The sequence below is a fragment of the Equus caballus genome, chromosome 5 (genome assembly GCF_041296265.1).
Source record: "Equus caballus isolate H_3958 breed thoroughbred chromosome 5, TB-T2T, whole genome shotgun sequence".
Lineage (NCBI taxonomy): Eukaryota > Metazoa > Chordata > Mammalia > Perissodactyla > Equidae > Equus > Equus caballus.
In genome coordinates, this window is record NC_091688.1 from 83,031,838 (window position 1) to 83,059,626 (window position 27,789).

Below are 27,789 nucleotides of genomic sequence, written 5' to 3' on the forward strand. Positions count from 1 at the left end.
GTTTTTTTACCTACTTTTCCCTTTTGGAGCTAAATAGATATATTACTGGTCCAGAGTTACTTCACCAGATAAATGATGATGTGTCAGGGTAAAGGGCAGAGATGGAAAACACTTTAAAGGAGTTCCCCCCTCTTTTATAAAAACAAAGTGAATGTGCAAGTTATTGAACCTTTTGGCTTTGATCAGGATCTGGTGAGCTGTAAAGCTCAGCTCCCTTTTCTTTTGGCAAATACTATTGCTTGAATAAATATTTGTAAGAATTAAATTCCAGTTAAATCCATTTGGTTAGCATTTAATAAATATCTCACTGTGTGTCAGGCACTCTGCTAGTGCTTGAGACGCAAAGACGAGTAAGCCCTGGCCTCAGTTCTCAGGACACTCACAGTTCAGTAGGGAGATAACATGCGGACAGACGTCATCCAGCACGTCGGTGCTACAGTAGAGGGAGGGTACAGGGTACACCAGAGGGCATGGTTAGTTCAACCTGGGGGTGAGGGGAAATGATTCAGGAAGATCTCAAAGAAGAGGTAAATTTGTCAAATGATTTGAAAATGTAATCTTGACGTGAGTTGGGCTTTGGAGTCCAACAGGAACTGGATTTGAATTACGGCTCTGACACATTATACCCTGACCCAGGACAAATTACTTCTCTAAACTTTAGTTTCTTAATTGGAAAATGGGGATGATGAGTCTTCTCATAGGATTGATGATGCTAAAAAGAGATCATCTATCCCCTGATGACTGTTAGGTGTGTGTCTCCACCCCAGACTTTTCTCTCCCCTGAAATCTAGACTCATATATTCTGCTGCTTACTTGACATCTCCACTTAACATAGGCATCTCAAACTTAACATGTCCGACACCCAACTCTGAATCTTTTCCTCTAAACTCTCTTTCACCTATGGTCTTTCCCATGCCTGTTAATGGCAATTTCACAAGAGTCAGATAAAATCTGATACCTTGAAATGTGCCTCCTTACATCACAAGTGTCACATGTGTATATTTTGATTTTTTTAACTCTGGGAAACCAATTTAAATAGACTTTCAAAGACACATCATTGAATAAAAGCTAAGTAGTAAAATACACTGCCAGTGGTAGAAATGTAATCCAGATTTCTCAGCTCCACAAACCTTTGGGAGGAAAATAAGAGTGACTTTACCCCGACTTCAGCCTAAGTGGACTTTGGAAATGCTAAGTGCTCTCAGATTTCCTCTTGAAAGTGTTTGGAGTCCCCAGAGATGTGTCTGCCCTCTCCTTTCTCTCCTGCTACAATGGAATTTTAGTTCCCACCACATGAGGAGTGCCGTCACTACATTGTCACCACTGTCCGCACTGAGGGACATTGACATGGGCACGGGTATTTGTCCTGAGGGCTCTTTCTCCCACAGTTTCAGATCCTGCTAACATCTCTCACTCACAATCGCCCTTGGAATTTGTGCACAAGAAATCTCTGTAAATCACTTTAGGATAACTTAGAACTGAGTCCAAAGAAGTTAGAGGACAATCCTTCCCACTAGCTCCTTGCTGCCTCCACTCTTGTTCTTGTGGCCCCAACCCAGCATTCCTACAGATAGGCTCACACACATCTGAATCTTTGGAGGAGCATGGCTGAGCCAGACTTTCTGCTAAACAAAGCAGTCAGAAAAATATGAAAACTCGAATTCAGTCCACTTTGGAGGTGAATGAATGAAAAACCAATCTCTTTTGTGTGTGTGTATATCACCTGCCCTGCCCCCAAGTCTTTCCATCCAAGTCTATAATCAGCATTGAATGAGAACTTTGTATTTTCTGCCACTGCTTTAGACACCATGGTGAATATAAATACTGTAAAACATGGCAATTGGTCTCAGTGGGATATAAAAATATAGTATTGGAGAAGACACCTACCTGGCACAGAGCAGTGCAAATGCGTACATCTCTTCCATCTCAAGCTAGTTTTGCAGCTACTTATACTCCAAAGAGAAGTATCCATACTTCTATGTGCTTCCTCAAGACGGAGCATCTTTAAACATTTTCTAATTAAATTATCTAATATCCAATTAATGTGTGTTTGGAAAAAAGAGGCCCAGTATAACTATGTCAAGTCTTTAAATCATACTTTAAAGAAAGCACATTTAGTTATTTTACTCTTTTAATGAAAATTACAGGTTTCTGAAGAAATAGAGAAAATGTCATCTAGAGAGAGGGCTTTACAAATTAAAATATTAGATCTGGAAACTGAGCTTAGAAAGAAAAATGAAGAACAAAAACAACTTGTTTGCAAAATGAACAGTGTAAGTATTAGTATGGCTTAATGTGTTTTCATAAAAAATAAGTTAGCATTTAACATTCTTACCATGTAGTTTAGTTAAACAGTTAAAATACGAAGTGAGGGGAATCAGGGCTATTGCTTTACTGATAGTATTAAAAATAACAAATAATATAAATCATAAAAAATAAAAATGTCAGGATTATGTCAAAGAATTATCCTGCATCCTTGATTGCTTCTGTTACATTTCCCCCAAAGTCTTGTCAGGCCCTTCCCCTGCATATTACTTTTGCATGACAGCTGCTTAATGCAAATTACAGATATAATCTACTTATTTTCTTTCTCTTATGAACTTTTCAATTTTGAAGATAAACACAATTTAAACTATTATTATGAGTTAGATTTTGATATCTCTCTGGAATAATGAATATTATATTTTAGGAAGTAGTAAGTTGGTATTAAGTAAATACTCAGTATTATTATATCTGCATATGAGATGGATGCTTTGGTCCATTCAGCCATGAAATGAGAATACCAAATTGGCTGTGTTTAATTAGTCTTCTAATGTTTTTTCCTAAATATTCATGAAATAGTCAATTGGCATAAGATACAATGAAATCTAGCACTAGTTGTGACTAAATTACTTAAAACTATCTACTTAACAGTGACGTAGAATATAATTATACTTTATTTTTTCCAGGAGCCAGAGATTCCATGAAAACTATTTTTTTCATTCCTAAGTGTCTTAAAAGTTGAAAACCAGGTTCAAAAGTTAAATGATTTTTGGCATGCATCATTAGTTTAATATTTACCATCAAAAGATCCATGGCAGTTTAATCAGAACAAAACATTTCTCACTTTTAATTTAGCACAGGCCTTCCCTTTATTTCTAAACTTTTTTTTTTTTACTCACCATCACAGTTTCTCATGTTGTAAAGTATGTGTGATGTTCTTTGTGTAATTAAGCCTCTGAAAAAATAAAGTAAATTTACTAAGATCAGGTGGGTTTTGCTATAGTGTTACCAGTACTTTGCCAAAGCTACCAAAATACGTAGGTTTCAGATTTGGTGTTTTATTAAACCTGATAATTTTTACAATAGTAAAAATGTAGAATTCTAAGCATAGATTTAGGCATTGCTGGAAAATGAGTTCATGTGTTCTGTCCATTCCAGGGAACAGCTAGCTCAGTGAGCAGTTCAGTATTTATTTTGTATACATGCCTTAGCCCAGTTGTGCGATAAGCACTCTGAGGGCCTGTCTCATAGCTGATTGTAGCCTGGTGTCTGCCCACAGTAGCAGGCCTCTTCACATTTTCTGCCCAGGTGCCCCAGTGGGGGCCAGAGTGGATGCACAGACCCAAGAGTGACCTCAGCAGCTTAACCCAGGCCAGCCTTCCTGAAGCCTGAAATGTCTTTGGAGTCATGTATTATGCTAAAGTCCATATAGGTTTTGCATTCTACCCTACAATATGTGTGTTTGATTAATATTTTTCCCTCCAAATTGTTGAGTAAAATTGATGTTTCACAGAGATTCACTATATTAATTCTGTGACTGTGTGTAGCCCGGCCTAGCACATTGCTTCATACCACCCCCTTCCCCCGAGGGGCATCACTCAGTTTCAGAACCTATCAGGTATCACTCAACACCTGAGAGAAGGAAATAAGGTGCCTACATTTCATTTGGAAGCCAGATGATATTTTCAGCCTGTCTTTATCTAAAGTATGATTTTCAGTGAACAGATCTACTTGGGAATTTAAATGCAACTCAATATTTTAAAAAATATATTAAGTTTTTACTTTTTCCTCGAATGAAGAACACCTTTAATATTGAGTTCTTTTTATTTTTCTAAGAATTCTTTCTTAGAATTTTATAATTCTAAGAATTCTAAAAATAAAATGTTCATATTATCAAAACTAGAAGTCTGTCCATTTTTAAAACAGGGAAGTCATTTTTATGGTATAGAATATGAATTTTTAGGCAGAGGAAATGGCAAAAACTAGTATTAAAATGTCTTGTTAAATAGTGGAAACTATGACAGTTTACAGTAAACACATTTGTTAAGTTAATCATGTTAAATATGTAATAATTTGGGGCTAAGTGAATGTGCATTACCACAGACTAGATCACGTGTCTGTCACTAAATAGATCACTAGGTAGCCGTGGATGTGCTTTAGTTTTGTGGGTTTTAAAGACAAGTGAACTGTAAGATAAGTTAATGAACACATCAGATGTTAGGATTCTTTGAAAAAATTAAAAATCATGTATTAAATTATTTTATATTATAAATTTTATATTATGACTCTGTTCTTTGCTAGAATGTCACTACTGATTATCTTTATTTCTTTTTTTTATTTAGAAAGCACAACATCAGGAAGTATATTTGAAAGAAATAGAACAGACTCTTGAAAAGTCGGAGAATCAAAATGAGAGTATTAAGAATTATTTACAGTTTCTTAAAACTTCTTATGTAACAATGTTTGGATAAATTGTTGAACTTATTTTCTATAAGCAATGAGTTTTTACTATGAGTCTAAAAAGTGATCAGGTAAAAAATAAACAAATATACTATCTGTTGTTACACTTGATGATTTATGAGTGGTAGTGTTAGAGTTTTTATATAAAGATTTTGAAACATACTTTATTATCCACTGGAAACTTTAAAACAAGATAGATGCTAGTATTCCTTTTTGCTGGATAATTTTCACTTGGCTCTGGTTTAATTCCTATTTAAATTATTTTGGTTTTTAGAATATTTTTCACATACACACAAAAGAAGCCCGAATCATTCTTTGTGACTGTCTGCAGCCACCATTCAAATGAATTTGTAATAAATCTAGGCCAATTATGACCCAAATACACGATCGTAAATAATGTATATAATTGTTTTTCATTGTGGTGCTATATAGATATAATAAAGGCAAATATTCTGGATATTAATTTTTAATAATGGTATAATTACATACTTTATAAAGATACCAAATGTCTCAATGTACTTACTCTTGTTTCAAGTATATGCTAAGATGCCATTATAATTTCTGTGAGGTTTTAAATATAGAATTTGAAGTCATAGCTATTAAATGCCAACTGATGGTGACAGATGAAAATATATTGGCATGCATTGTTTCTTTATAAAGGATAGGCATTCACACTCTCCTGTGAATTCATAGTATCTTTGTTCTTCATTTTATATTAGTGATTATCTGATGTAATTAGTGTAGATGTTCTAAAGCTCCTGAGTTAACTAAAAGCTTAAGGGGGAACACCTGGTCCCAGCCCTTCCACGGCCAACTCATATGAGATGATCAAAATAAGCACTCCTAATACCAAGAAGCTTTAGGATAAGGTCTTTATTATTGGGATGATATAGATAGAGAAGATACCATGAACTTGTTCCCTGTAATCTCCCATCCTATGCTGTGTGCCAAGGCAGGATACCCTAGAAGGCAATGGATGTAGTTGATAAGGGGTCAAGTAATAGTGACTCCTCTTGGACAATGGCTGAGAGCTGTTTATTCAAAGGAACACTCAGGTCTCAAAAGATTGTTCAAGAGAGAAGTTGTGTACTACACAGTCCAGCCTATGAACAAAACCCAGTCTCCCCAAGATGTTTGATCCTCTTCTCCGATCAAAAATGGGGCCCTGCTTTTCTCTGGTTCCCTCACTGTGAAGACTGCTATATCATCTGTAGGGGCCTACTTTCCAATGACCCATGTGCTTCATAGTATTTTTCTTAAAATAGTAAAATAATAATATAAGGAACTGGCCACATTTTTTTTCTGCCCAATGATTGCTAGCTAACAATATTAGTGTTACTGTGGTTTTTGTTTTTAAATCATAGTACTTGTAGTACTGAAACACATACATTCTTGACCCTTGTGGTCCTTTCTTCATCTCCTAAGGCGAAAGGAGCCTTAACAAATACTCACGTGAAAGGAAACAGGTTCCTGAGCATTGCTTACTAGACTGTGAGCTCCTTGAGGACAGAACTGTGTCTGACTCATATTTCTATCTCAGCCCCTACACAATACCTGGGATATAGTAGGGACTCATTTGATGTTTGGGGATAAATGAATAGAAGTTGAAAGATGCAGGTATTCGTATTCTTGTTTTAGATAGGAAAAAATGTAAGCATAGAGGGATTAACTACCATGGCTATGGTATAGAAGTCAGCATTTGGAAGGCAACTGTGCTCACCACTGTACCACCAGTGCTGCACTAAAGTGGGCATTTGAACTCATGCCTTCTGACTCCAAAATGAAAGTTCTGTGTACCAGGCTGTTTTCTTGTTGCAAGCAGTGGCAGCAGCAGCCCAGCAGCAACATTGCTGTTGTTTATTGAGTCCTCGCTACTTGCCAAAGTTCTGAGGATGGTACATGTATTAACCCATGTAGTCTTTACACTTGATGAGACAGCTGCTATTAATTCCATTTACTTTTCAGGAAACCAAAACACAGCCCAAGGTCACACAGCTAGTAAGTGGCAGTCGTCCAGAGCCTCTGCTCTTAACTCTGACCATACTACTTTCATATATGTTTCATAAATAAAGGTATTGGTTACTTTTAACAGTCATGCATTTACCTCATCTACAAATACTTTCTCTTTTTTAATATTTTTAATGTTTATTGCAGTAATTTGTGTATATGGCATTTAAAAATTGGAACTTGCAATGTTTTAGATAGACTGTGGAAAGAAAAGGCTATCACAAAGTCCCTAAGGTTGGCACTGAGATGCTAGAGACATGGGACAACAAAGGGAGTTTGCTAGACCCTAGAAGAACTTTAACAGTCCCTGTGCTTACTGTTTCCATGTGGACGTTAAGCACAGACGTTGGGCTCTTCTGGGGTGTGAACCAAACTCAGCCCAGAGTCAGTGCCCTGGTGTCCCTGAGGAGTGTCTCCATTTCCAGCTTTCCACCATCCCAGAAAGCCCTTGTCCCACAGTACTAAAGTCTGGCAGGATTTTCCTTCTATCCTTGACATTCAGAGCCTCATGACTTTCTTAAGTTCTAAAAGTTTTCTTCCATTATTTATGTGATTATTACTTCTCTACATATTCCTTTCCTTCTCATTTGGTCCCCTGGATCTGACCTCTGTGCAACTTGCCTTTTCCCTTGGGGTGCCTGTCATAGGGTTTCTTGTGAGATATTTCTTCCACCTGATTTTTCTGACCACTAATGTGGTTCTCAAGGGCAGTCATTCTCTTTTTCTGTTGGATATTGAATTTATAATTAAGAAACCATATTTTTTAGTTCCTAAAAGTGTTGGGGTTTGTGGGATTTTTTTGTTTTTGCTTTTTTGGGGGGTTTTATTTTTGAGGAAGATTAGCCCTGAGCTAACTGCTGCCAATCCTCCTCTTTTTGCTGAGGAAGACTGGCCCTGAGCTAACATCCTGCCCATCTTCCTCTACTTTATATGTGGGACGCCTGCCACAGCATGGCTTTTGCCAAGCGGTCCCATCTCCGCACCGGGGATCCGAACCGGCGAACCCCAGGCCAACGAGAAGCGGAACGTGCGCACTTAACTGCTGCGCCACCGGGCTCGTCCTCAATTTTTTTGTCTTTTAGAACTGAAATTCCATTATATTTTCATTAAAATTCTCTTCCATTCTTCTTCCATTGGTTCTGCTTCACTAGGCATCTCCTGTTTCTGTTCTGCTGACAGTCTTTCTTTCCAAACCCCATACGTGAGTGTTGATTTTCCTTCTCTCCCCATGGTCGTGGTTCCCTCACTACCTGCCAGCCGCCTGGCACATTTCTTGGGCAGTAGCAGGCCAAGTGGTGAAAGGTACGAGGGCTTCAGTTGTTGTGCGCCTGGACCTGTTACCCTCTGCTGAAGTGCTTGCTATGAGAACCCACTCTGCTCCCAGACTTTTTCAGTCACAAGCAGCCGCTCTTTTCCAACTACAAAGATTGGAAACACTTCATTCCACTGGAGAACCCGCTTCAAGGTTTTCTGGCATCAGCAAGTTTGTCGTAGCAAAAAACAAGTAAAGTCTCTTTGGAGGGGAACCCAGGGAGCATCTGTACCTTGAATGAGGTGGAGCAGTTTAAAGAATTAGTTCAGTCTGTATCTACTGGCTTGAGATTGTCCATGATGTTTATTTTTAGGTGAAGAAAAGTCACAGAATTTTGTATTTGTTATGGTTCACCTTTTGTAATGAAAACAAGCATCTCTCTATTTGTGTATGTAAGTTCACATATGTTGGTATAAGCATGGAGAAAGGGAAGCCTACATGCTGTGGTAGGGATGGGGTAAATAGTAAAAACTTCTCAATTATTTTGATGAGTTTCTCTGCTTTCAATTTTTTTTCTAATCTGATAATAAAAAATGTTAAAAGGTTGGAGGACAGGCATGAGAGGTGTAGGGAGTGGAAGAGTAGGATTGGTGAGAGGTCGTGGTCTGAGAATGAAATATTGGAATTTGATTTTCAGAGGTGGAGTGGTTGTGGACAAGGAAAAAGTGAAGAGAAGTGTGCTGGAGGTAGAGATGGAGGTCACTGGAGTCCAGGAGCTTGAGTCCCTGAGAAGGCTTGGATGTTGAAGCTATCTAGGATGTGGAAGGAATTGGGATAGAGCTGAGGAACAAGCATCCTGGTTAAGTGTGAGCATAGGAGTAGATGACTGTGATAAGGAATGAAGTTTTGAAACTCTATCAATGGTTTCTGATTGCATTTAGAGTAAAATCCAAAGTCCTCACCATGACCCTCAAGGCCCTGCGTGTTCTGGCCCTCACATCCATGGCCTCAAGGCCCTGCGTGTTCTGACCCTCACATCCATGACCTCAAGGCCCTGCCCACCTCTTCCCTGCCCTCTCATACCGCTCCCCTCACCCACTATGCCCAGTTGTACCTGGTTTCCTGAGAACGAGTTCATTCCTTTCTTTTTCGCATCTCAAAATGCTCTTTCCCCTACTCATGGCCTAACTAAATCCTACTCATTATCTTGTGTACCTTCCTCTTCTTTTCTTTCATAATTGGCAATTAGTTATTTGTGTGATTATTTGTTTCATGTTTGTCTCGCGAGATTTTAACCCCATGAGGATTTACTGTTCTGGAGCCTGTTAGCTACCACATAGCAGGCATTAAGTACAAATTTATTGGATGGATAGATGGAGGGATGATGATATTGCCATTAGTGCTGAGCTTCCAAGTAGGGAGAGGGGATTTGCCTAAGAAAGGTAGGGAAATAGAAAGTCTGGGAGAATGAGTAGCTTTCACTCCTGAGGGCTGTGCGGGAAAGTTTCCTGGGTGAAGGGTTGGGTTTCCTTTCAGGTGGAGTTGGGGACTGAAGAGATGCAGGGTGCAGGGGACCTGTTTATAATCAGCCGGCTTCCAGATGCCGCAGTGGGAAACAGGAGGGAGCTGGCTTTGGGAGTGGATCAGGAAGGTAGAATGGGTTACTTTACAGCTGTTGGCTTCAGATGGTTTAAGAGGAATTTCCCTTTCTTTTCTTATCTAAAGAATTAATAAAAATCTCATGTGTTGTCTTCTTTTCGTTTGATACAGTTGAATTGGGGAAGTTGCTTAAATCCTAAGTGTAACTTAGTGTCTTTGATATATTTCACATTACAACTAGTTGTGGTACTTTCAGACAACACTTCCACAGAAGAAAAAATAAATATTAAAAATAAATAACTTTTCTTCCTTACATTTAATTTATGATTTCCTTAAAATTGTAAAGTTTAGACTTTTAAAAATAGCTCAAGTATCTTGCTTGTTTTCTTCTTTGGCATAGTTTGGGGTGGGGTTGGAGGGAGGAAGAACTGTTAGGAGCCCTCTATAGCTAGTTTGTTGTTATTAGATGGAGTTAATATTGACAACAGATTGCAGTTAAAACTATAAAAATTAAACCTGTGATTAACTATCATACAATATTTGATTAGAAACATTTTAATTATACACTGTGACTGCTTTTTGCAAGCTTAAAGTTTATTTTTTGCAACATTTTTGTAAAAAGAAAACATTATTTCCTATCTTTTTAAAAAAAAAGGAGCTCAATGTTTTTTAAAAAAAGAACTAAACGGAAAGGACATCTAAACCCAAGGTGGTAAGACATATGTAAATGATCTTTAAGAAAAAATAATTTCATTTTAAAAATTAATGAAAACTTCTTGAATGTCACCTGAATGTAATACTATGTAAAACTTTATTTTTAAGAGATTTGTTCTTACTTCTACAGACAAGCACAGTTAATTACCTTAAAACTTTATCAATTTTCATTTCTACACTACAAGTCTAACGTGGTTTTTACTATTTTAACTTGTCTTATTCGACAAATTATATTTTAGCCTTTCTGATAGTGTTCGTGAAGTTGAACACTATTAGAAGCTGAAGCATTTCAAGAAATAAGAATTTTAATTTCAGGGGCTGGCTCCATGGCTGAGTGGTTAAGTTCGCGCGCTCCGCTGCGGTGGCCCAGGGTTCGGATCCTGGGCAGGGACATGGCACTGCTTGTCAGGCCACGTTGAGGCGGCGTCCCACATCCCACAACTGGAACGACCTGCAACTAGGATATACAGCTATGTACGGGGGGGAGGGGAGTTGGGGAGATAAAGCAGGAAAAAAAAAAAAAGATTGACAACAGTTGTTAGCTCAGGTGCCAATCTTTGTAAAAAAAAGAATTTTAATTTCAGATGAGCTGACTCATGTTTAAACACCAAGCATAACACTTGAGAGTATAGTAGACACAAAGATTTCTGTACTTTCTTTCTCCTGCCAACATATAAAGAGCTCTTACAAATTAATAAAATATGAATGCCCATCAGATAAAATGGCAAAAAGATAAAAACAGGCAACTCAGAAGAATTACTAATGGCTAATAAACATGTTTACAAGATGTTCAGATTAATTAGTAGAGAAATGTAAATGAAAATTAATCTCTTTTTGTTTTTAAACAATTTTAAGAGGTAATTCCTAGTATTGAAAAGATGGGATAAAATGAGAATTCTCACACACTGAATGGGATTCATTGTTCTATTATCTCTGGATACACCATCGTGCATTAATTATTGCTCCACTGTTGGATAGTTAGGTTGTTTCCATATTTTCTGTGTTATAAATTTTTCTGCAGTGAATATCATGCACAATTCCTTGTCTGCATCTAATTATTACTTTAGGATAAATGCATAGATGCGAATTATTATGTCAAATGCCATGAAAAATTTCAAGGTTCTTGAAACACAGACTTGTTCATGCCATTTGCTACAGTAATTTGCAACTTAGGAATTTATCCTAAAGCAATAATTAGATGCTGGCAGGAACTACTTCTGTTATGCCACTCCATTGCTTAGCCAATGCCTGGCACCTAGTAAGAACAATTAAATCTTGTCATTCTACATTCAAATGAATATCAATTTGGTCAAGTCATCTCACAATTTTAGTTATAAGTAACATAGGAATGTGAACATGCTTTAAAATTATAAGGAGTTCTGAAATTGTAAATATTAGTATTTGTTCATAATTTTAAAAGTGCTGTATTTTTATTTCTCATTAATATTTAGTTGATGGTAGTTCAGATAATACCAGAAGCTGATGTTTATTCTCTATTATTTGTAGCTGATGTTACATCTCTATTTATTTGATTATCCATTTGTATTCAATCTCTTACGTTGTTAAGAGTCAGGTCCTAGTTAGTATAGAATGATTTCCGATATTAATCTTTGTTGGAGATAGATATATAAAATATTTTCTACTTCTCTGTGGGTTGCCTTTTCACTTTCTTAATTGTGACTTTTGATGATGAGAGTTCCTAATTTTAATATTGTTTTATAGTTCTCCAAAGAAATAGAATAGATATGGTATTGGCTCATGTGATTATGGAGTCTGAGAAGTCCCATGATCTATCTGCAGGCTGGAGTCCCAGGAAAGCTGGTGATGTTCTTTGAAGGCCTGAAAGCCAGTGTTATAGATTCTAGTCTGATCTGAAAGCCAGGAGTGCTGAGGGCAGGGGAAGATTGATGTCCCAGCTCAGCAGTCAGGCAGAGAGCCAGTGAATCCTCTCTTCCTCTGCCTATTTTTTTTTTTTTTTTTTTTGGTGAGGAAGATGGGCCCTGAGCTAACATCTGTGCCAGTCTTCTGTTTTATGTGTGGGATGCCATCACAGCATGGCTTGATGAGCAGTGCTAGGTCTGAGCCTGGGATCCAAACCCATGAGCCCTGGGCCACCAATGCGGAGTGCACGAACTTAACCACTACACCACTGGGACAGCCCCTTCCTCCACCTTTTCTTGTTCTATTCAGGCCCTCAATGGATTGGATGATGCCCACTCACATTGGGAAGGGCAATCTGCTTTACTTAGTCTGCCAGTTCAAATGCTAATCTCTTCTAGAAACAGCTTCACAGACACACTCAGAAATAATGTTTAATCAGATATCTGTGCATCCTGTGATCTAGTCAAGTTGGCACATAAAATTAACTTGTAAATACAGTCCATTTTATCAATTGTTTCCTTTCTGATTAGCACCTTTTGTGTCCTATTTCAGAAATCTTTGCCTCCTCCAAGCTGACTAAGAGGGTCTCCTATGTTTTCTTCTAAAAGCTTTATTGTTTTACCTTTCATATTTCAACCTGCAATCCATCTTGTATAGATTTTGGGAGAAGTTCGAAGTAGGAGATAAGATTTTTTTTTCATATGGCTCTCCAACTGACCTGGCAACATTTATTGAAAATCAAATTCATTCCCACTGTACTGAGGCACCTTTGTCATGAGGCAGATAAGTCAGATGTCTAAATCAGATGTGTGGTTTCTTTTTGAACTCTATTCTGTTCCATTGTTCAATTTTTTTTATCTTTTCACCAATACCACTCTGTCCTCTAGCTTTGTTCTTGAAAATTGCTTTAGCTGTACTTGGTTCTTTTTATTTCAATGTAAATTTTAGATTCGGCTTGTCATTGTCCACCTAATAAGTTAAACCTTGGGGCTTTCGATTGGGATCGTGTTGAACTTAAAGATCTATATAGATCAGTTTGGGAGAGATGACTGACATCTTTACTCTTTGTGAATATTGTGTATCCTTCCATTTATTTAGAATTTTTAGAAAAATTTCAGTAATGTTTTGTAGTTTTCAATGAAATGCTTTGTACATATTTTGTAAGTTCTAGGTTTTGATTTTTTCAATGCTCATATTAATGGTACTTTTTACATTTCATTTGCTGTGTGTTTGTTGTTATACAGCAATAGAGTTAATTTTTGTATACTCACCTTGTATTCAGATATATTGATGAAATTATTTAATCCTAATAGTTTATATGTTCTTTTGGATTTTCTATGTACACATGTCACTTTCAAATAAAGACTCTCTTATTTCTCCTTTTCAATTCTTATGCATTTCTCTTTCTTCCTTATTGCACTGGATAGAACTTCCCGTACAATTTTAGATAGAAATCGCAAGAGCAGATATTGTCTTACTTGAAATCTTAGGGAGAGTTTTCAGTAATTTACTGTTAAATATGATGTTTGCTGTAGGTTGTTGTAGATATTTTACCAGATTAAGCAATGTCCTTCTATTCATACTTCGCTAAGAGTTTTCATTATGAATGGATGCTGGATTTTATGAAATGCTATTTAGCACATCTATCAAAATAATTACGTGATTTTTCCCTCTTTTAGGTAAACAATGTGCGTTGAGTTAGAATAATTGATTTAAAATATTAAACCACCTTTAGACTTAAGAAATAAACCCCATTTGGTCATCTATATTATCCTTTGTGTATATTACTGGATTAAACTTGCTAATATTTTGTTTAGGCTTTTTACATCTATGCTCATGTGAGAGATTGGAGTGTAATTTTTTTTTCTTAAAAGTGTCCTTGCCATGTTTTGGTTATTGAGGTTATGCTGATCTCATAAAAAATGTTGAGAAGCATTTCCTCTTCTATTCTCTAGAAGGATTTATATAATAATAATGTTATTTCTTACTTAAAGGTTTGGACAAGAATCACTAGAAAGGCCTGGGTTTTTATTTTGTGTGTGTTTTGGGAGGAGGTTTCTTAACAGTTTTCATTTCCTCAATGAATATTGGACTATTCCAATTTTTCATTTTTTCTGTCAGTTTTGGTAGCAGTATTCTTTAAGGAATTTGTCAATGTTGTCTAAATTTTCAAAGTTATTGGCATAAAGTTGTTCAAAATCTCTTGCTTTTTTAACATCTTTAAAATCTGTAGTCATGTCCTCCTTTTCTTTCTGGATATTGATAATTTGTGTTTTCTGTATTTTTCTTAATGAATGTATTCATCTTCAAATAACTTTTGATGTTGCTTTTCTCTGTGTTTGAGTGTTATTTCATTGGTTTTAACTCTTTTTTTTTTTTTTTTTTTAGATTTTATTTTTTCCTTTTTTCTCCCGAAAGCCCCCCGGTGCGTAGTTGTATATTCTCCGTTGTGGGTCCTTCTAGTTGTGGCATGTGGGACGCTGCCTCAGCGTGGTTTGATGAGCAGTGCCATGTCCGCGCCCAGGATTCGAACCAATGAAACACTGGGCCGCCTGCAGCGGAGCGCGCGAAGTTAACCACTCGGCCACGGGGCCAGCCCCCTTTTGGTTTTAACTCTTATCTTTGATATTCCCTTCTCATTTTGGCCTGGGGTTTTTGTTCTTTTTCTAGCTTCTTAAGTGAAATCTTAGCACACTGATTTTCAGTGTTTTTCCTTTTCTCATATATATGAAATTTCCCCCTAAGCAGTGGTTATCCCACAAGGTGTGGTATATCATATCTTCATTATCCTTCAGTTCAAAATACTTTTAGATTTCTATTTTGATTTAATATTTAATCCATGGATTAGTTATGAATGCATTTCTAATTTCCGGGCAGTTGGGTATTTTCTAATTATCTATCTCATTTCCTAACACTTGGAGATTTTTCAGATTTCTTTCTGCTATTAGTTTCAAGTTTAGTTCTTTTGTGATCAGAGAATATACCTTACATGGTTTAAATCCTTTGAAATTTGTTGATATTTGTTTCAGGTCAAATTAGATGATAGTATTTTTCAAGTCTTCTATATCCTTACTATTTTTTGTCTACTTGTTTCAGTTACTGAAAGAGTAGCATTGAAAACCCCAACTATAATTGGGAATTTTCCTATTTTCCCTTTCAGTTTGATCAGTTTTTGCTTTATATATATATATATATATATATTTTTTTTTTTTAAAGATTGGCACCTGAGCTAACAACTGTTGCCAATCTTTTTTTTTTTTTCTCCTTTATCTCCCCAAACCCCCCCTGTACACAGCTGTATATCTTAGTTGCAGGTCCTTCTAGTTGGGGGATGTTGCTTTCTATATTTTTAAACTCTGTTGTTAGGTATATATATAATTAGGATTGTGATGTCTTGGTGAATTGACCCTTCAACATTATATAATGTCTGTCTTTATTTCTGGTACCACTTCTTATTCTGAAGTCTACTTATTATTCTACTTATTATTCTACTTCTTATTCTGAAGTTTCCTATGGGTTGGCTCCTCTTATCATTATTAAATGTCTTTCTTTATCTCTAATAATGCTTCTTGCCTTAAAATCTATGTTGTCTGATATTAATATAGTCATACCAGCTTTCATTTATTTAGTGTTTACTAGTATATTTTTTCATCCTTTTACTTCCAACCATTCTATGGCTTTATATTTTATTTTGTAAGCCACAAAATATATTTTGTTTGTTTGCTTATTGCTTTTTCAGTTTAATAATCCTCATCTGAATATTTTAGCTTATTTACATTTAATGTAATTTCCAATATAGTTGGGTTTATATTGATCTTCTTTTTTTTCTATTTGATCCACTTTTTTTATGTTCCTTTTTCTCTCCTTTGATTCCTCTTCTAGACCAAATATTTTATTCCAAATTTCCTTTTATTAAAAAGGCTGTGGAAGCTAAGGATGATTTGTTTTTCACCCGAGAGGCTCTACCCTTTTGCTGTTAAGCAGACTGAATGAGGATGGGCTGGTCGCCTTAATTCAATCAGCTGATTTGAGGCTAGGTTATTATTATTATTATTATTATTATTATTATTATTATTATTATTTTAAAGATTGGCACCTGAGCTAACAACAGTTACCAATCTTCTTTTTTTCCTAAAGATTGGCACCTGAGCTAACAACTGTTGCCAATCTATTTTTTTTTCTTTCTGCTTTTTCTCCCCAAATTCCCCCAGTACATAGTTGTATATTTTAATTGTGGGTCCTTCTAGTTGTGGCATGTGGGACGCTGCCTCAACGTGGCCTGATGAGCGGTGCCATGTCGGCGCCCAGGATCTGAACCAGTGAAACCCTGGGCTGCCGCAGTGGAGCACACAAACTTAACCACTCGGCCATGGGGCCAGCCCCTAGGTTATTATTTTGATAACATTCAGTCCACTTCTGGTCATCCCTTTTCCAATGGCATTTCTCTTTTGGACTTGGAACTGAGGGTCTGATGGATCCTTTTGTCTCCAGTATTGAATAACTACAGGTAATTCTGCTCTGTTCTTCACAGGCTTTTAGGTTAAGATTTTAGCCAATTGCCTCACATGGGCTCTAATGTTCAAAAAATGGCTTGATGAGGAAACATGCTATATGTTTGAGACCGTTCAGTCTCCAATTTTTTCCTCCATTTTCCACTGACCACCAAAAAGCTCTACTGGTTTCTCTGACCCCCAGAAGCAGTCTTCTGCCAAAGGCCAAGCTTGAATTCTCAACTACTAGCCATGTCCAGCATTGGTAACTGTCCCCTCAGAAAATGTGGCTGCTAGATGCTGAACATACAAAGATGATTAAGACCTATTTCCTTCCCTTACAACGGTGACTCCTAACCTTTTTAAAACCATGACACAGATAGAAAATAATATTTTTTATGTCAAACTATACCAGGCAGAGGAGGATGCTTATTGCCAGAAGTTTCTGGCCCAGAGCTCTAGTCAACATAGTCTTGACCAGATCACTCCACTTTACAAGTGGAGAAGATCAGTATCTCCACATTTATATCTCATTTGTGGCACTGGTTGGGTGGGACCCTTTGCCTTAAGAAATTCATGCTATGCTGGCATTTCCTCTTATATTTTAGCCTTTCTCTTGTGAAAGATTCTGTGAATATTTTCTCATGCTCTTTGGGGGAGAACTTGTGCTGACTCCAGATGCCTTGAGATCTGAGATGATAGGTAGGTGGGCCAGAATCCCTGTACCCTTTCTCAGTCTGGGTCTCTATTCCGTGACTCATCTAGACTACCCTCAACCTGTTGTATAGAAGCAGAAATTTGTGTCTTGTTAGCCTATTTACCACCTCAGTTTCTCTTCTGTTTTCTCTCTGTGTATTACATAGTTTTTCTTATCAAGAGGAACACATAATTTGCAGTGTAGTTTGGCTTTGAAATAGCTGAGATAAAGTTATCATTTGCAACGAGAAAATGACTGAAGCAAAATGGTATGTATAGTTGAGTTTATGCTTATTTGTAATTTTATTAACTTTTTTTATTCTAAGCCAGAGGGTAACTTTCTTAGTATTTTATAGCTGGTAAATGCATATTCTCTGTACAGTTCTCGGAAAATCTCTTGGTTTATAAAAAGTGTAAACTTATGTCTAGTTCACAAACATATGTTTTATTTAATTTGTAAGTAACTGAACCAATAATAAATTGAGAGTTTACTGTGAGCTCAGGGATGCTGTAGAAGATTATTGGAATATATTCACATATTAGAGTTTAATTGATTCAATGTGATGTCCTTTTATGGTATGATAAATATGTAGAGAGAGAAATGGCCTATGATTATGGCATTAATTCCTTCTATGATTAGATTATAATTGGACAAGGTAATCACCGTAAATACTCAAGTTGGGGTAACTGGAATGGCCAGGACAACAAGATTCCCTAAGCTGACTTGCAATCATCAGGTTGCTGCTGGTGGTGGGAGCCTTACAAATGATAGGCTGCTGCATGTATGTTAGTGGTGAGAATTAGGCAAACAGAACTGTTTAATGAGGCTAAGCCATAGGAAATGATAAAGGCTGTGGCCCCCATAATAAAACTTTATGAGGCTGTAACAACTTCCTAATCCTAAACAGTTCAGAAATGGATTAGCAAATCCCAAATCATTAAAAGCAAAAGGATCCAGTTATGATTCTTTATCCAACAGCTAATAATGAAGTGATTCTGTAATCACATACTTAGTTAATGACTTTGGGATTCCCAATAGAGACATTTTTACTAAAATAAACAAATAATCAAATTACCTATCATATGCTAATGATTAAAAAATTCATAAGAGAATAAAGAATGGGTGTATTGTAAGATAAGTTAAAGCATGTTTAATGTTTAACGATTATTAAGGCAATGGGGAGAGAGTATAAAACAGAGTTCCTTACTCTAGTTCTCAGTTAATTTAAGTATTTGTATCTATCAGTATAAGTTCTATAGTTTTCTTCAAACTGCTAACATATATTTCTTTGTAAAATTATTTCTAAGTATTTTGGATTTTTTGTGTAGCTATCGGGAATTGTTAGCTTCTAACAAGTGATTAATAGTATGTCTGAATGCCATAATTTTTATCTTGTATTTAATCACAATGCTAATTAATTCTGTTAGTTTTCCAATTGATTCTCTTGCCTTTTCTAAATAGGCAGTATAAGATTGTAATTAGCAATATTAATAGTTAACATTGTACTTTTATAAAGTATCATTCATGTTTAAAATGTCTTTTTACAAATGACTTATTCATATCAGGATCCAAACAAGTTCCACGTTGCACTTGGTGGACATGTCTCCTGAAACTATAACTGTTTCCCTTCCTTTATTTTTATGACATTTATTAATGGAATAAACTGGATTGGTTGCCCTATAGAATTTCTACAATCTGTATTTCGGTGATTATATCTTCATAGCATTATTTAACATGTTTCTCCACCTCCTGTGTTTCCTATAAACCAGTAGTTATGTCCAAAATCTTAACTGAATTCGGTTCTAAATCTTTGGCAAGAATACTTCATTAGTGATGGTGTATACTTTCAATTGCATCACATTAGGAGCAATATAATGTCTGGCTGTCCTAGTATTAATGTTAAAATGGATCAGTGGATTCAGGTGATGTCAGATTGATTCATTCATTAAAAAGAATAACAGGGCCTGGCCCGGTGGCGTAGTGGTTAAGTTCGCATGCAGTGCTTCAGCGGCCTTGGGTTCGTGGGTTCAGATCCCTCACGTGGGCCTACGCACAGCACATCAAGCCATACTGTGGCCATGTCCCACATACAAAATAGAGGAAGACTGGCAACAGATGTTAGCTCAGGCCCAATCTTCCTCGCCAAAAAAAAAAAAAAAAAAGAATTATATCAACTTTTTACTAAATGCTTTTAAGCAGTCATTGATGATCATTGTCAAGATCTATTATTTCATTAGGGAATCTCAAAATAGTGATTTTCTAATTCTATTATTCTTCTGAATTTATTCATTACTACCTTTCTACAAAAAACTTTACTTCATCATCTGTTTAATTATCCTGACATAGCTGAAATGCTTGATTCAATTTTGTGTGTGTGTGTGTGTGGAAGATTCTCTCTGAGCCAATCTTCCTCCACTTTGTATATGGGATGCCTCCAAAGTATGGCTGACAAGTGGAGTAGATCTGTGCCCAGGATCCAAACTCTGGGCCGCTGAAGCAGAGTGTGCGGAACTATAACCACTCGACCACGAAACTAGCTCCTTGATTCATTGTTTGGAATGATGAGTGAGAGCCTAACTGCCTCCAAAAGTGACAAAGAAGGTTTTTTGGGTTTTTTGGTGTATTCTTACAGACACATAGATTATATATATGTCTATTTTAACCCACTGCAGTAATTTATTTTTATTGTGTTTAACTAATGAAAGATTCTAATGCTTTCAATTTATATCTGGCCACTTCCCATAAGAGAGAGTGAGGTGTGTGGCGGTGTGGAGGTGTGTGGTTTGCATTTTTTGGTTTGTATTTTTCTTTCTTTTTTGGCATTCATTATTTCATTTATTTATTTATTGTTAATTTTCATTCTTTTTTATTTATTGCAGTAACATTGGATTGTAACATTATATAACTTTCAGGTGTACATCATAATATATTTTGAATTCTGTGTAAATTATATCATGTTCACCACCCAAAGAATAATTACAATCCATCACCACATATGTGTGCCTAATCAACCCTAACACCTTCCTCCCTCCCCATTCCCCTCTGGTAACCACCAATCCAATCTCTGTTACTATGTGTTTGGTTGTTGTTGTTGTTATCTTCTACTTATGAATGAGGTCATATTGTATTTGACTTTCTCCCTCTGACTTATTTCACTTAGCATAATCCCCTCAAGGCCCATCCATGTTGTCAGAAATGGCCATATTTCATCATTTCTTATGGCTGAGTAGTATTCCATTGTATATATACCACCTTCTTTATCCATTCATCCCTTGACGGACACCTAGGTTGCTTCAAAGTCTTGGGTATTGTGAACAAGGCTATGATGAGCATAGGGGTGTGTGTATCTTTATGCATTTGTGTTTTTAAGTTCTTTGGATAAATACCCAGCAGTGGGATAGCTGGATCATATGGTAGATCTATTCTTAATTTCCTGAGGAAACTCCATACTGTTTTCCTGCACCAGTTTGCACTCCCACCAGCAGTGTATGAGAGTTCCCTTCCCTCCACATCCTCTCCAACACTTGTTGTTTCCTGCCTTGTTAATTATAGCCATTCTAACCAGAGTGAGGTGATATCTCACTGTAGTTTTGATTTGCATATCCCTGATAGTTAATACTGTTGAACATCTTTTCATGTGCCTGTTGACCATCCGTATATCTTCTTTGGAGAAATCTCTGTTCAGATTTTTTGCCCATTTTTTAATTGTGTTGTTGGCTTTTTGTTATTGAGACATATGAGTTCTTTGTATATTTTAGATATTAACCCCTTATCAGACATATGGTTTGTAAATATCTTCTCCCAGTTGTTAGGTTGTCTTTTCATTTTGTTGATGGTTTCCTTTGCTGTGCAGAAGGTTTTTAGTTTGATGTAGTTGCATTGGTTTATTTTTTCTTTTCTTTCCCTTGCCTGGTCAGACATGGTACTTGAAAATATGCTGCTAAGACTGATGTCAAAGAGTGTACTGTCTATATTTTCTTCTAGAAGTTTCATGGTTTCAGGTCTTACATTCAGTTCTTTAATCCATTTTGAGTTGATTTTTGTGCATGATGTAAGATAATGGTCTACTTTCATTCTTTTGCATGTGGCTGTCCAGTTTTCTCAACACCATTTATTGAAGAGACTCTCCTTTCTCCATTGTATGCTCTTCACTCCCTTGTCAAAAGTTAACTGTCCATAGATGTGTGGATTTATTTCTGGGCTCTTGATTCTGTTCCATTGATCTGTATGTTTGTTTTTGTGCTGGTACCATGCTGTTTTGATTACTATAACTTTGTAGTATATTTTGAAATCAGGGAGTGTGATACCTCCAGCTTTGTTCTTTTTCCTCAGGATTCCTTTGACTATTCAGAATCTTTTGTTGTTCCATATAAATTTTAGGGTTCTTTGTCCTATTTCTGTGAAAAATATTGTTGTAACTTTGATAGGGGTTGTACTGAATCTATAGATTGCTTTAGGAAGCATGGATATTTTAACTATGTTCATTCTTCCAATCCAAGAGCACAGAATAGCTTTCCATTTCTTCATGTCTTCTTCAATTTATTTCAACAATGTTTTATAGTTTTAAGTGTGCAGATCTTTCACCTCTTTGGTTAAGTTTATTCATAGGTATTTTATTCCTTTTTTTAATTTTGCAATTGTAAATTGGATTGTATTCTTAATTTCTCTTTCTGCTACTTTGCTGTTAGTGTATAGAAATGCAACTGATTTTTGTATATTGATTTTGCATCCTGCAACTTGACTTTATTATTATTATTTATATTTCTAAAAGTTTTTTGGTAGATTCTTTAGGGTTTTCTATATATAAAATCATGTCATCTACAAACAGTGACAGTTTCACTTCCTTTCCAATTTGAGCCCCTTTTATTTATTTTTATTGCCTGATTGCTCTGACTAAGACTTCTAATACTATGTTAAATAAGAGTGGCAACAGTAGGCATCCTTGTCTTGTTCCTGTTCTCAGAGGGATAGCTCTCAGTTTTCCTCATTGAGAATGATATTTGCTGTGGGTTTGTCATATATGGCCTTTATTATGTTGAAGTATTTTCCTTCTATACCCACTGTATCTAGAGTTTTTAAATAAGGTTAAAAGACAGAAGTACTAAAATTACTTATTTCAATGATGAGGGTAATGGATAGACACACACAAAATAAGAGATTAGGTATGATATCAAAAACATAAAATGTGGGAGGAGAGGAGTAAAAGAATAGAACTTTTAGAAAGAGGTCATGCTAAAGAGACTATCCACTCAATATAGATCACTATATATATATAATATTATATAGGAACCTCATGATAATCACAAACCAGAAACCTATAATAAGTAAGAGGAAATAAATCAAACATATTACTAAAGAAAGCCATCAAACCACAGGGGAAGAGAGCAAGAGAAGAAGAAAGGAACAGAGAAGAACTACTAAATCACCCAGGGAAAAAAGTGACAAAATGGCAATAAATACATACTTATCATTAGCTACTTTAAATGTCAATAGACTAAATGCTCCAATCAAAAGGCATAGGGTGGCCAATTGGATAAAAAAACAAGACCCATGTATATGCTGCATACAAGAGACACACTTCACACCTAAAGACACTCACAAACTGAAAGTGAAAGGATGGAAAAAGATATTCCATGAAAATGGCAAAGAAAAGAAAGTGGGGGTAGTGATACTTACATTAGGCACAATAGACTTTAAAACAAAAACTGTAACAAGAGACAAAGAAGGGCACTACATAATGCTAAAGGGAACAATCCAACAAGAAGATATAACATGTGTAAATATCTATGCACCTAACATTGGAGCACCTAAATATATAAAGCAGTTATTAACAGACATAACAAGAGACATAGATAGCAACACAATAATAGTAGGGGACTTTAACACTCCACTTACACCAATGGATAGATCATCCAAACAGAAGATCAATAAGGGAAGACTGGCCTTAAATTACACATTAGACCAGATTGACTTAATAGATATGTACAGAGCATCCCATGCAAAAACTGCAGAATACACATTCTTTTCAAATGCACAAGGAACATTCTCCAGGATTGATCACATATTAGGCCACAAAACAAGTCTCAATAAATTTAAGAAGATCAAAATAATACCATGCATCCTTTGTGACCACAAAAGCATGAAACAAAATCAACTACAGGAAGAAAATCAGAAAAGCCACAAAAATGTGGAGATTAAACAAAATGCTACTGAAGAATGATGGGGTCAATGAAGAAATCAAAAAATACCTGGAGACAAATGAAAATACAACATGCCAAAATTTATGAGAAACAGCAAAAGTGGTTCTAAAAGGGAAGTTCATAGCAATTCAGGCCTACCTCAACAAACAAGAAAAATCCCAAATAAATAAGCTAATCATGCACCTAAAGGAACTGGAAAAAGAAGATGAAACAAAGCTCCAAATCAGCAGAAGGAAGCAAATAATAAAAATCAGAGCAGAAATAAATGAAATAGAGACTAAAAAAAAATAGAGAAAATTAAGGTAACCAAGAGGTGGTTCTTTCAAAAGATAAACAAAATTGACAAATCTTTAGCTAGATCCACCAAGAGAAAAAGAGAGAAGGCTCACATAAATAAAATCAGAAATGAAAGAGGAGAAATTACAATAGACACCTCAGAAATACAAAAGATTATAAGAGAATACTAATAAAAGCTATATGCCAACAAATTGGACATCTAGAAGAAATGGATAAATTCTTAGAATCATACAACCTTCCAAAACTGGACCAAGAAGAAGTAGAGAATGAATAGACCAATCACCAGTAAGGAGATCAAAACAGTAATCAAAAACCTCCCAAAAAACAAAAGTCCAGGACCAAATGGCTTCCCTGGTGAAATCTACCAAGCATTCAAAGAAGACTTAATACCTATCTTTCTCAAACTCTTCCAAAAATCTGAAGAGGAGGGGAGGCTTCCTAACTCATTCTATGAGGCCAACATTATCCTGATACCAAAACCAGACAAGGACAACACAAAAAAGGAAAATTACAGGTCAATATCACTGATGAACAAATGCAAAAATCCTCAACAAAATACTAGCAAATTGAATGCAACAATACATTAAAAAGATCGTACATCATGCTCAAGTGGGTTTTATTCCAGGGATTCAGGGGTGGTTCAACATCTGCAAATCAATCAACGTGATACCCCATATTAATAAAATGAAGAATAAAAATCACATGATCATATCAATAGATGCAGAGAAAGCATTTGATAAGAAACAGCATCCATTTATGTTTGTATTTTTCTAATTACATATATGTATTTTTAAATATTTTCTTGCTTTCATTTTTATATTATAGTAAAAATATAGTCTTTGTAATTTCTGCTGTTGGGAATTTCTTAAGTATCTTCGTTTATGCCATTATCAATTTTGTAAATCATCTTTATTTTGTCTGTTTTACCTGTCATAGATTAACGCTGACATATATTAAAGTCTCCCATTGCATGTTTGTTTCTGCCCATTTTCCCTTCTACATGCAATAATTTTATTCTACATAATTTGATGTTATTTAGATATTATCTACTTCTATCAAAAGATGTCTGAGGCCATTCACTTTTTAATCCTTTGTGAGTAGCCACAAAGTTGATGATTTATGTCTTTATCACAAATTATACTACTTAAATAGGCTTCACTGTCTTATCTGATGCTTTTTTGCCTTGAATTATAATCAGATGGTATAAATATTGCCACCTCCGCATACTTTTTTCTTCATATTTCCTGATAAATTGTGCCTATTTCATTGTTTTTGTTTCAGTGCCTTTCCTTGGAAATAAGGAATTTGCTACTTTCCCATCCTCTCCCCTTCCCAGTCCTTGATAATTTTGTCTGCGATTGTGAATCCCATCATTTATTGGTTTTATCCCCAGCATTATAAGTATTACTTTAAAATAAAAATTAATGTTGTAGCTATATGTAAAATAATCATTTAAATTTATATTTTTATCTTTAACTGATTTCATGGGATCCACACCTATCCTGGGAACCTGAGACTGGTAATAAAAGTATATAAATGAGATTCCAAAATCACTATGAAAAAGATGAGGAAGACGGTCTTTCCTTTTGTTAACAAGTCAAATGATATTTAGTAAGAAGGAATTTGGGGTTTCCTGATTTTTAGGATAGATTTTTTTTTAAACCCATACCAAAAGAATATGTAATCATTTCAGTTTTCCTCTTTGGTCTTAAGATGACAATTCTAGATCTAGGTTGGGTCTTACTGTTTTGAAACTTGTTCATATCATATGTGAAGCTACTTTTCAAGTTTCAGTCAAAGTAATTGTTTTTTCAAGACTCATTTTTCAGTTTCTTTAGTGATTTTTGGTCTTCTAAGGTTTTCAACTGAATTTTATCATTAATAATTTAATTATGAAGGTAATAAATGTGTATTTAAAAACAAATTCAAACAATACCAAAGAATATCATGTGAAAAGTATTGCTTCCACTGCTTCTCACCCCAGATTCCACTCCCCAAAACAGCCACTGGTAATGGCTGCCTGATCGTACTGCCTGACCTTTAAAAGAAAGTGAAATTTTTTAACTTTAAATGATTTAGTCCAAGGAAGTCTGGTTCTTTTGAAAATAATAAGAATTAATTTTCAATACTCTTAAATTTTGGTAACTCACAAAACTAGAGATACTGAATAATATTGAAAATGTGTGTTAATGCTGAATTGGCCACATAAACATTTTTCTGTAATTTATTTTCCATTGTCTGTTTTGAGTAAGAGCATAAGCTATGCTTTTAAAAAAGATGTTTTCTATATTTCTAATAGGTGTAGCAAGTCTCACTGTTCATGTAAAATCAATATACAATCTTAGTGATTCTAATTCTATCTCAAAATGACAGTATGGTTTATCAGGCATTTTATATGTTTTTCATCTTAATGCAATCCTTTTGAGGCCATACATTCCAGCATCCAAGTTTTAAAGTAGTTTGTATACACCCAACATGCAAGGCCATGACTTTAATCATTTCCTCACCAGAACTACAATTATGCCAAGCACTTTTTAATTATGCTGCAGCCCACAAGTCTATTCTTAGTAAAAGTCTGACTTGTACAGAGGCAGGATATTCCTCTGTGGCAAAATTCAACTCACCACTTTGCAACCCCACCCATAAGAAAGCCCTGCGAATTAAAAGCTACTAAATTAAGTGTGTATTTTTAACAACTTCAATTTTAAAGTCAATTTTGGCATAAAATTGAAGACATTTTTTTGAAGTACAAAAGTGCTATGTTGGCATTTCATGGTATTTTCAGAATGCAGTTTGTTTGGGGGGTTTTCTCTTTTACAAAGTTAGTTTCTTATAACATCAGTTCTTTTCCTAAAAGGAATATATTTAATCATCTTGCCCTGTCACTTCTTATTTTTATCTTATTCAAAATGGAAAATTCTGAATCAAGAACATTGATGGAGAAAGAACAGATGTGTGAGGACAAGGCTTAGGGTAGCAGGAAAAGGTCTGGGACACAGAGGGTGGCAGGGGAAGCGGAGAGCTGAAGTGTCCCTGGGCTTAGCATTCATGCACAGCAAAACCTGGAATACAAATCCTGAAATTAAGAGAAAAGGAAACGACATGGAATTATGATGTTGGTTTGCTTCTTTACTTCCTAATAACGGAAAATCTATTTTTTCCCAATGAAGGCAAATAGAATACAAAGTCATTTTAGGGCATGCTTGTATAAGGTTAGTGCTTAGATGCTAAACACCTAATGCTGTGTAACATATCAAGAAATAGTTAATGAGAACCTGTTACATGTAAGGCCTGACTTCTTTCATGTTATACCATAGCTCCAATAATTTATTGCTCATAATCCACCTTAGGAAAATGCAGTGTTCGAAATCTGAATTTAGGGAACACAGTTTTCCTTGCCTTCATCTACTTTAGAGGCTGGAATGTCTAAAAACTCAACTCCACAGCTTGCCTTTCAACTAGAAGTTGCACAACGGGATTCTGGCAGTGAGGTGCAAAGGGAAGGCTGCTGGTGCTGTGTGGTCTCCTTCCGCCAGGGGGCTCTGTATGTGAAGCCATTGTCACTAAGGGCTGTAGAGCCAAAAGCAGAGGAACCTGGGTCCTTGAACGTGTCCTTGACCACCATACCCGCTGTGGACTGCCTACTGTGGGACATTTTGTGGCATGAAATAAAGAAACCTCTTCCTTGTTTAAATCACCGTTTGCTGGGGTTCCTGTTACTCTCAGCTGCTTGCATTACTATCTGACTCAGAAAAAACTAATTTGGCAGTAAGCATGGCCATGGTCTTCCTATTGCAAACTGTAGTGGCCAGTCTCCAGGATGGCCCACAGTGATCCCCACCTCCTTCACACGCTTGTTAGTGCCCTCCTACACTGCCAGGGTCAGTTCATGTGACCAATAGGATGTGGCTTCTAAAGCCCTGTGACACT

The 27,789-nt window shown here is 35.9% G+C and overlaps 1 protein-coding gene across 28 annotated transcripts in view; it reads left to right on the plus strand.

Annotated features, from left to right (window-relative positions):
• Positions 1 to 27,789, plus strand: part of ODF2L (outer dense fiber of sperm tails 2 like) — a 62,179-nt gene that overhangs the window by 30,426 nt on the left and 3,964 nt on the right. For 14 of the 28 annotated variants that reach the window (XM_070267364.1, XM_070267374.1, XM_070267366.1 and 11 more), the window contains 2 exons: positions 2,148 to 2,273; positions 4,605 to 5,179. The exons of 3 other annotated variants lie outside the window; for them this stretch is intronic. In XM_070267364.1, the coding sequence (XP_070123465.1) occupies positions 2,148 to 2,273; positions 4,605 to 4,733 (255 nt within the window). In that variant the 3' untranslated portion in view covers positions 4,734 to 5,179. Of the gene's footprint in view, positions 1 to 2,147; positions 2,274 to 4,604; positions 5,353 to 27,789 lie in introns of those variants that run through there. 11 more of the 28 variants (XM_023641731.2, XM_070267362.1, XM_070267360.1 and 8 more) reach the window with 3 other exon arrangements.